Consider the following 10,426-nt stretch of genomic DNA (forward strand, 5'->3'; position numbering starts at 1 on the left):
TGGGTGACGATACGGCTTCGAGGGCAGGTTCCCTCCCAAGCCTGCCCAGCCGCATCCACGCCAGACCCCAGCACACGTAAAGCCAGGACAAACCCCAGAGGGGCTGACCCGGCAGGGCCGTGGGGAGGGGGAATCCAGTGCACAGAGAAAAAGCAACGTTTAACCCCAAAATACACCTGCTGCTGGGCAAGATGCAAGTCTGAAGCGCTCGTGCTGCCCGGCTGTGGGATTTGGTGCCTGCGTTTGGCAGGGAAAAGGGATCCTGCTCCTGCCTCCTTGTGCTGAGAGGGAAACTGAGGCACGGGAGGGCGCAGTGGTTTGCTCGAAGGTTAAGCAGGAGAGCGAGCGGCTCTCCCACGGCAGCTAACGTTTGTCCGTATAGCCAGTATTCCCGGTCCACTCCCAGATCCTCCAGCACTCGCTGGCACACGCTGCAGAGCCAACAACCCACCCCCGGGCTGGCTCTGGGCTGGCTCTTGCCCCAGCCCTCCCACGTCCTTCTGCCCTTATCCCTCCCCAAATGGTGCCCCAGCTCTCCCCACCCAGCCCTAGGGAGAGGCTGCCTCAGCCCTGCAGGGTGGCGACGGCTGGGGAGGGGACGGGCCCTTCGTTAGCGGGGCCCTGAGCCCTAACAAGGGCTGCCGCATCGTTATCCCCCCAGGCTGGCTCCCGGAGCAGCTCCTGGCTGGGAAGGTGGAGTGAGGTGCTGGGAGCCCGCACCCTGCCCGGAGGGGTGACCTCACACCCCTCCCACGGGTCCCACGCCTGCCGGGGAGGATGGAAAGAGCATCTCGGGCAGGATCAGGCCAGGGAGGGTCGATGGCAAATCCTGCCCTCGCTGCGAATCCTGCCCCGAGAAGGGGCTTTTCCACCAGCTGGTTGCTGCGGTGGGAAAAGCAGAAGCGTTTGCAACAGTCTCGCGGCTCCGCAGCCGGGCTAGGCACAAGAGTCCCATTTCAAAAGAACTGAAGGTCCTGCCCGCTCTTCCGAGTGTCACAAACGCTGGTGTTTTATCACGGCCTCGGACGCCTGACACCTGCGTGAGCCCCGCTGGTTTGTGAGTGAGCTCACAAGCAGCGTTTCCGTGGGTTTTCCAGGCGGGCGCTACCCGAGGCCGGTTGCTCGCAGCTTTGCTAACTCAGCTAGAAGCCGTGCTGTGCACACAAGCGGGTGTTTCTGGCAAGCGGGAGGTCCCCAGCGCTCTCCGGGGCTCCGTGTAAAGGGGCTGAGCGCAGGAGGCAGGCGGGTTCGGGGTCCCGGCTTCTCCCGGAATTGTTCCTCTCACACCTCCGCCCGCCTTAGGGCTGGTTTTGCCCCAGGAGGATGAAGCTGCCAGAATCTCAGCTGGGCAAGCGGGACCCTCCGTACCCATTGCTGCATCCCGGTGAGTTGGGATCCCCCCTGAACACCCCAGGGTGACACCCAGCCCGGGGAAACCACGCACTGGCACCGCTTCTCCGTTGCACCGGGCGGCCGAGCCGGCTGGCCTGGGGGAGCACCGTGTGCCGCCGCCTGCCGGACCCCACCTCCGCGGGGCTGTGGGGATTTTGCAGAAGTCCCACGCGGGCCCTCGCACACCGGCTGCCACGGGGGTGACCGGCCGCAGACGCTGCTTCCAAAGTCTCCATCCCTCTGCCTCTTCGGTCCCTCTCCCTCGGCCGGCTCGTCGCCACCGCCACGTCCAAACCTCCGCGGCTCTTTTCAGCTCGGTCTATTTTTGCGCCGTCCATTTGCGAAGCCCCCCGGTTTCTTCGTTTGGATTTTAAATGCCGCTTTTCCTTTTTTAGTGAAACACTTCCAGGCCTGCGTCGCGCCGGTCCCGCTCGGTCCCCAAACCCGGTGGGGGGCGACGCGTCGGGGGGAGCTCGCTCGCCCTTGCAGCCTGGGGCTGAAGCTCGCAGTCACCGGGATTTTAAACGTTACGTTACAAAAAACCGAAACAAACCCCCAAACCCCAGACCTGGGAGCTCTGCCTGAGCCCCCGGGCCCCTCCTGCCGCGGCCTTCCCACGGGAGGGGCGTGCGGGTGAACTCAGGCCGGGTCCCCCCCCCCGGCCCCAGGCTGGGCTCCCTGCCCCGGGGGCAGCAGAGTTCCCCGGAACGGGGCGGGGGGGGGCAGCAGGGAGAGCCCTGCTGGGGGGGGGGGGGCGGGCCGGCTACGGGGGGAGACCCCGCCTGGAGCGGCCCCCCCGGCCCCGGGGTGCCCGAACGCCCCCCCCCCCCCCCGCGACTCTCAATGAACCTCCTCAATGAACGTGACGTCACCAACGCCGTCCGAAAAAAAACTCGCAACGCACCCAATCAGCCGGCGGGCCGCTCCTTCCGCCGGCCGCCCCGCCCTCCCCGAGGTTCAGCGACCAATGACGGCGCCGCCTGCAGCCAAAACACAAGCGCCGACCAACGGGAAGGCGGCGGGGCGGGGCGCGGCGCCGGGGCAGCTGGAAGATTCGAACCGAACGCCCGTCGGGGCGGGCGGCGCGGCGGCGGCCAATCAGGGCCTGGGGGCGGGGTCTCCCCGTGTGTGGTGGGGGGGGGGGGCCCCCCGCCCCTCCGCGGTCGTCCCCCCCCCTTCCCCGTCCCGTCCCCCCCCCCCCCCTCCGCCGCCCCCCGGTGTCGGCGCGGCGCGGGGCGGCGGGCGCGCTCCGGGCAGCCAGGGCGGCGCTCGGCGGGGCCGCCCCCGCCATGTCGGTGAACATGGAGGAGCTGCGGCACCAGGTGATGATCAACCAGTTCGTGCTGGCGGCCGGTTGCGCCGCCGACCAGGCCAAGCAGCTGCTGCAGGCGGCCCACTGGCAGTTCGAGGTACGGGCCGGGCCCCCCCCCCCTCCCCCAAACCGGGAGCCCCCGCCACCCCCCTGCCCGCAGAGCCACGGGGCGGAAAGGGGGGGGGGGGGGGAAGGCTGGCCCAGCCGCGACCCACCGACACGCGTGGCCAGGCCGCTGGGCCCCCCCAGCACCCACGCGGGGGGGGGGGGGGGACGACGGGACCGGCTCCGAGCTCCCCCGGGTCTATTTATACCCGGGCCGTAACACGAGCGGCGGCCTCGCGGGCGCCCCCCCCCCCCCCCGCTCCGTCCCAAGCTGGGGGCGGGGGGAGCCGTGGGTGGGCCCGCTGCGGGGGGGACCTCGTGTAAACAAGGGGAGTGGGCTGTACCCCCCCCCCCCCCCGCGTGGGGAGCCCCTACATGAGGGGGAGGACACGATCCCGAGTGGGTCGGGTGAAGGGCAGCACCAGGTTCCCCCTGCCTTAGGCCGGGGGGGGGGGGGGGGGGGAGGCGCGCCCATGGGTGCCCCCCGGGGCGGTCCCACGGGGGTGGGGGCGAGCGGGGGGCTGCAGGGCGTGCAGGGGGGGGCGCCGTGTTTTCCTTCCCCCTTTGTCTCGGGTGGGTTGGGGCTGACGGCTTGTCCCCACAGACGGCCCTGAGCGCCTTCTTCCAGGAGACCAACATTCCCAGCAGCCACCACCCCCCCCAGATGGTAAGTGGGACCCGCACCCCCCATCCCCTCTCCAACCCCCCCCCATCCCCAAAACCACCTTTAAACCCACCCCAGAAGCTACCAACCACCCCCAACCCCCCCACACCTACAGACACCACCCAGCTCAGGACCCCCCCCAAACACCCACCCCCCCCCGCCCCCAAGGGGTCCACAGCTCCCCCTCCCTGGGACACGGATCTGTCAGCTCCCCTGCCAGCCATATTGCTCTGCGCCCGGAGGAACACGCAGCCGGTGAATGTAAACACGAGCTAAAATGTCTGCCAGGAAATAGTTTGTCTCTGCGAGCATCGCGCTGGAAGTTGGGCTCCCCGGGCCGGGGGGCACTGCTGCCCCCCCCCCCCTTCCCCAAACGCTGCTTGACCTTGGCCGAGGGCACGTCCCCTTGGCCGAGGGGAGGAAGTTATTCCCCCTCCGGGTGGTTTTTGTTGTGTTTTTGTTTTATCTCTTTTTTTTTTTCTTCTTCTTCTTTCCCCTCCCTGTTGAGGGAACTAAATGGTGCCGCGCGCGGGGGAAGGAGCGGATCTGGGCTACGACAATTTTTTTTTTTTCCCCCTTTTCTCACGCCGTCAGGAAATCGCCGGCCGGCCCGGCATTGCCGGCAGCAAGCGCTCTCTCTCGGAGAAAGTCATTTTGCCGGCTGGCTCCCACTTAAACCCCTTTTATTTTAATTCCTCCTCCCCCTGCACGTTTTCTCGCCACCTCGGGGAGTTTGCAAAGGGTCATCTCACGGAAAACCCTCTTTCCTGGTGGGAGAGGGGGCGGGAGGAGCAGGCGGGAGCTGCTGGCCGGATCCAGGCCTCGCCGTGTTTTCGCACCAAAAGCCTCGTCGGGGCGATTCCTGTCGGGCGGCAGACGGAAGCGGGATGCAGAGCAGCCCCGACTGAAACCCATCCCGCTCCCCGGGACCGAGCAGCACCCACCCCCCACCCCGAGCCTGATGATCACCCCCCCCCCCCAGCCCAGCACGGAGGGTCCGGAGCTGGACGGCTCTCCCCTTCCCCGCGGTGTTCTCCTAACACCGCGTGTTCCACGTGGTGACAAAATACCTTTCACCCTCTCTCCAAATAGTCCCGCCTCGCATTTTTGGCATTTTTTTTGCTGCTATCCTCCTCCCCCCCCCCCCAGCATCCTGATTTCTGCAGCTTAAAATACCCCGCACGGCTCGGGGCAGGGAGTGAGACAAGGGGCTTTACGGTCGTGGTTTCTATTTCTTTTTCAAGCGGCGGCGAACAAAGCTGCGAGTGCAGCAGCGTTACGGCGGCGTGGGGCGGCACGTCGCCTTCACCCCCGCAGAGGGGAGGCTCCCCGCACCCGGCAAAACCCCCGCGGGTCCGGGCTGCGGGGAAGGGACTTGCCGGAGCTGTTTGGTGTGTCGGTGCAGCAGCTCACGGTGGGACCGACCCTTCTGACAGCCGAGCGGCTCCTTAAAAAGCGTTGGAGGAGGAAGGCAATAATTACATGGCGATTCTCATTTTTTTTTTTTTTAAATTAATCTGGCAAACACCACCCCAAAGCTCAGAGCTGTGTCCCCCCCCCCTCCAGCATCACGTCCCACCTCAGGCCAGGGCTGGTGGTTGGCTTGTGTGTGTGTGTATGGCTGTGGGGTGTAAGTGTTTGTTTGTTTGTTTTTTCCCCAAAACAGAGTCGCTTGAAGTTTTTGGGTGGGTTGTTTGTTGTTTTTTGTTTGGGGTTGGTTTTTTTTTTTTGGCAACAAGTATCTCTTCAGATACTGCCAAATTTATAGGCTACTTAAAAAAAAAAAGCAAGCTGGCTTACCACCGCTTTGAGGTGAGCTCTGAAATAAGTTCTCCCAAAGTCTGTGTGTGGCAAGGGAAGAACATCCCCGGCTCGCCGCGAACCCGTTCAGCGCTAGCGTTTTTGGGGTGCCCTGGCCCTGCACACCGACGGGACCTCACCCGTCCCGCTGCCGTCATGGGTCTGCCGGCCGCTGCTTCCCCCGGGCTGGGAGAGGCTGGGGGAACGCCCCGTATTTGAACGGGTCCAGCTGGGACCCCCCTGGCCGGGGTTTGGCCGCAGCAGGGGGGAGCAGGGAGCACCTGCAGCGCCCCTGGCCGCTCCTCTGGTCCCAGCGATCACCAAGGGTGGCTGGGAAGGGGATGAGGAGGAACCTGCAAGAGGGATTTGGGGGTTTGCGTGTGCTGGGGAGCAGCTGGGGAGCAGCTGGGGCTGCCGAGCACCAGCCAGGGGCAAATCCTGGGGTGAGCCCCAGGCAGGGGGAGATGCAGCAGCTATTCCCTATCAGAAGCGTCTCCCCGATTCCCCCTTGCTAAAGGCAGCCAAAGCTGGAGGCAGCAGGCGCTGCCCCGGCCCCTTGGCACCACTCGACATCCCCGTGAGCAGCGCAGCAGCGAGATGCGCTGCTCAGCTGTGCCTTGGGCTCCGACGGGAGCCGCGGCTCCACAAGGACAATGGGGATTCGGGGTGGATTTAACCTAGAAGAGTAAAGCCCCCCGCGCCCGCACCGTTTCCACGTCCGTGCATCCCCTCCCAGTGCATTCCCCCCTGCCTGCGCGTGCACCCCGTACACGTACCCCTTCCCCATGCATGCACCCCATGCAGCCTCGCTGAGTTTCGGTCGACAGGTCCAGCGGGGGGGGAAATGCCCCCCAAGACCGTTCCCCCGCCCCCGGGACTGGGCTGGACAAAGTGCCGCTATTTCTAACCTCCCCACGTGTCTGTTCAGAGCAGCCTGTGGCATGACACCGCTCCCCGCCAGCGGCCCCCCTCTGGAGATAAAAAAAGGGGGCAGGGGCGTTAGGGTAGGCGCCCACCCTATTTTGCACCGCTGGGGTGAAGCCCCCCTGCACAGCCCCTTTGGGGGGGGCTTTAGCACCCTCCCGTACTCAGAGTGTAGCAAGTGCTTTGCTGAATCGGGGCCCCGGGCATGGCCAGCCCCTGAGCCCCAGCGCGGGGCCGGGTCCCCCCCACCGGATTTTCCTCTGCCGGTGAGATTGGGTGTGAAAAGGGCTGGATCTGTCACCGGGAGGGGGGCGGGTGCTAAATTTAGCCGAGTACACAGAAGGCAGGGGCCGTACCAGGAACCGCGGTGGGGCCCTCGTGTCCTGGGGGGGGGGGGGGCCCACCTGCCTGCCCTAATGAGGTACAAAGGGGAGGGGGGGGGTCCTGTAGGGCCAGGTGGGACCCCAACACCCTCCCCATCCGTCATGCCGGACCCCATTGCAGCAGCCCCATCCTATGGGGCAGCTGGCATCGGAGCAGCATCCCCCTCTCCAAACCTGCTGTCCCCCAGCGCTTTGAATGCCCTGGATGGTTCAAAATGTCCTTCCCAGCCCTGGCTGGGCTGGAGACCCTCCCCGTGCAGCCCCTACACCTTTGGGGGAGCCACCCAGACCCTTGGGGGCTGCACAGCAGTACTGGGGACCCCAATGTCAGCCAGACCTGGGCTCTGAGCATCCCCTGGGGCCGGGGGTCCCGCGTGTGAGATGCAGTCGGGATCCCCGGTGATGGGTCCAGCTCTTGCAGGCGGGTTGGGACCCCAAAAGCATCCCGTGACCGATCTGACGCCCACCTTCTCCTCTCCCCCACAGATGTGCACCCCCAGCAACACGCCGGCCACGCCGCCCAACTTCCCGGACGCTCTGGCCATGTTCTCCAAGCTGCGACCTCCGAGAGCCTGCAGAGCAGCAACAGCCCCATCACCTCCATGGCCTGTTCCCCCCGGGGAGCTTCAGCCCCTTCTGGGCCTCCTCGCCCCCCAGCCACCAACCCGCCTGGCTGCCCCCTCCTCACCCACCGCCCACGGCCTCCACCACCACCTGCACCACCAGCAGCCTGCTTGGCCCCCCCGCACCCCGCCGCCGCCCCCCCACAGAAAGCCGTGGCCACCATGGACGGCCAGAGATAAGACTGGGTTGGCAGAGGAGGGGAATTGGGGGGGGGGGGGGGGGTGGGGGTCTGGGCCAGGGCGTTGGGAGCAGGGCTCCCTGAGAAACGCACTGGAATAATTTTCTAGGCTTTATTATTATTTTTAGGGGGGGGGGGGGGGGAACAACACGCTGCCGGGGAGGACACCGGCCCACGAGAGCCTCTGCAAGAGTTGCTAGCTGGTCTTTTCTCCCCCCGTATTTTTTTTTTTAAATATATAACTATAATATATAAATATATCTAATGTATATAAATCCAGAGAGAAGGAGCAGCAGCATGGAGGTGGCTGCTGGGTGGGGGAGCAGGTCCCTACAGGCACCCCCCCCCTCCCCCCCCAGCATCCCTGCAGCAGGGCATGAGAGGGAAGGGGGGGGGGGGGAATAACAAAAAAAATAAATGGATGGAGGCGGCTGTCGGCACCCCGGATCACGGCCACGGGGGCACAGAGCTGCTGCCCCCCTCCTCACCCGGCTCTGGATTTCCTGGACGCTTGTTGCAGTGCCCAGAGCAAAGCGTGGCTCTCCTCTGGCTTCCGAAATTCAGCCCAGCTTCTTGCACAGTCCCCCGGCCCCCCCCCACCCCTCACCCCATCCGCCCTCCCTCGGCACCCCTCCAGGGCCAGGGGTAAGCAGAACCGGGGGCCGCGATTTATCAAGGTGATGCCGCCCCTGTGACCGCTGTTCATGGCCCTTCCCTGGGGAGGGGGGGGCTGGGGGGTTTTTTAGTTTTCAAATCAATCTTGCTTAAAAAAAAACAAACAAAAAAAAAACCAAAAAGAAAAAAAACAACAAGAAGAAAAAACAGGTTGAAGGTTTTTTATTAATTTAAAAATAATAAAAAAAAAAACCAAAACCACTTTTTTAACACCACCTGTCCCTGCCTTTTCTCTTTGCTGGGAGGAAGTCCCTGGCAGGGCACTGAGAATGGGGGCGAGCACCCCCCCCACGCTAAAGCATCACCAGTGGGGACAGGATCCCCCCAGGAGCTGCCAGCAGCCCCGGGAAGCTGCACCGAGTCCCACGTGCTGCCCGCAGAAGCCACCGCTGCCATCCCCAAAGATGGGGGCAGAGGGAAGGGGAGACCCCGGAGCCGTGGGGGTGCGGCGCTGGCACAGCGAGGACCCCCATGTTCCGGGGTGCAGCCAAAACCCCGTCCTGCACCCTCACAAAACACTGCGGCTTGCAAACCCCCCCCCCCCCCCCAGCAGCCTGTCCCCCACCTGTGTGATGAGCCCCCTGGGCCTCAGCATTGTCGGGACACCCAGTCCCGCCTGCGATAGTCGAGGGCTGCCAGGCTTTTAGGCAAACCCTGTGCTGGGGGTGATGCCTCCTCAGCGTCCCCCACCACAGATGGGGCACCAGCCTGAGGACACGGGGTTGGGGGGGGTGGTCCCTGACCTCCCCAGCCGCTCACTGTGCCGCCACCCTTGTAACGACTTCGAACCAGACACCGGTCCCGTGCCAGTCCTGGTTCAGTGCTTAAATATCCAAACAAAGTTAAAACTGAATAAAAACACAGCTCCCATCGCCACGCTGCTCGCACAACAAGCAACCAGGGTAAAACCACCCCCCCCCCAAAATGGGAACGCAGCAGCCCTGGAGATGCCAGCAAAGGGGGGGGGGGGGGGGGGGAACTCAAGGCACAGGAGCGAAGCATCCCCCAGGGGACGGGGAGACCCCAGGGATGAGGAGACCCCAAGGAAAAAAAGCCCCCGGCTGGGGCTACTCACCTGCTGCGGTGGCACAGACAGCACCCAGCACCCGAGGAGGGATGTGGGGCAGGGTGTTCATGTTTATAGAGGCGGGGTGGGGGGGGGTGGGGGGTGTTTATAGGGCACAGATGGGTCCCAGCAGCAGCAAACGGGCCGGGGCAGGATGAGCAGCAAAGGGATCAGCCCCAGCTGGGTCGTATCCTGCAAACGCCGTTAGTCCCAGGGGGGTGTGGGGGTGGTTTTTTAGCCCATCAACACCTTACCCCACCCATGGGGTGCGGGATGGCCTGTCGCTGGCTCTACCCTGGTGCCCACTGGTTTGCTCTGAGTGCTCCCAGTTATCCCACTGGAGGTGGCACCGGGGGGAGACCCCAGATCCCACTGGATCCACCTGGGCAGCCCCAAAGCGGGTTTTTAGCACCCATTTTTCCCCCCTGAAAAACCAAACTCACCAAGGAAAAACATCCCCAGGGGTGGCTCCCGGGGGACTAAGGTGCTTGGGGACCACAGTGGGGTGGGCAGGGACGGGGTCTGCCACTGTGGGGGGGGGGGAGGTTTGGGGTCCCCCCCCAACTTGGGGAGAAGATCCACCGGGAGAGCAGGATTTCCACGGGGCAGCCTCCAGGGACACACCACGGGGGGGGGTGTGGGGGGTGAGGGGATGCTCCCCGGATGCCTGGGTTCCTCCTGGCTGTCTCTGGGGTTCCCCTTCGGGGTTTCTCACCCTCCCACTCACCCAAGAAGTGCCACCGGCTTCGTGTGTCGTCCCCGTCCCATCCCCCCCCCAACATGTCATTGCATGTGTGCGTGGGGGAGCCGGGGCTGTCCCCAGCGCGAAGCGCTGGGGACAGCCCCGGCTCCCCCACGCACATGGCCATGTGTCCCCAGCTGTGACACCCCCAGGTCCCCTTCACACCGCTTCCAGGGACTGCGGTTTCCCTCTCCGGTAGCTCACCACTCGTGACTCGACTTGTGCTAGGTCTCAGCGCACGGTGGGGCTTTCTCCCGTCCGACGGCAAGGGGATGGGTGGCAGAAGGGGGCTGGGGAAAAGCAGCTCCAAGCCGTGGAGGTGGCATAAGGGAAAGGGGGTGGGGTGGGAGGAACGTGTTCCCCCCAAGGTTGGGGTTAGAGAAGGGGTTATGGTGCTTTGCTCCGGAGGTGGGAAGCATCAGCTGCCCCGAGCCAGGCAGCAGTGGGGTCGGTGCCTTCCTCTTTCCAGCAATGGCGGTGTTGGAAGGGGGACAAGGGGGTGACAAAGGCGGGGGGTTCTCCACTGGGAGATAAGGAAACCAGCTTGGTGATGCTCATCCC

The 10,426-nt window shown here is 64.7% G+C and overlaps 1 protein-coding gene across 1 annotated transcript; it reads left to right on the forward strand.

Moving 5' to 3' along the window:
* The first annotated feature begins 2,631 nt into the window (after positions 1–2,631).
* On the forward strand, positions 2,632–7,383 carry UBALD2 (UBA like domain containing 2). Its single transcript, XM_076353853.1, is given in 7 exon segments — positions 2,632–2,801; positions 3,414–3,476; positions 7,067–7,136; positions 7,139–7,189; positions 7,192–7,260; positions 7,263–7,334; positions 7,337–7,383. Coding segments are annotated over 7 exon segments (492 nt in total). The 5' UTR covers positions 2,632–2,681.
* The last annotated feature ends 3,043 nt before the right edge of the window (positions 7,384–10,426 follow it).

Source organism: Aptenodytes patagonicus, chromosome 16, assembly GCF_965638725.1.
Source record: "Aptenodytes patagonicus chromosome 16, bAptPat1.pri.cur, whole genome shotgun sequence".
Taxonomy (NCBI): Eukaryota; Metazoa; Chordata; class Aves; order Sphenisciformes; family Spheniscidae; genus Aptenodytes; species Aptenodytes patagonicus.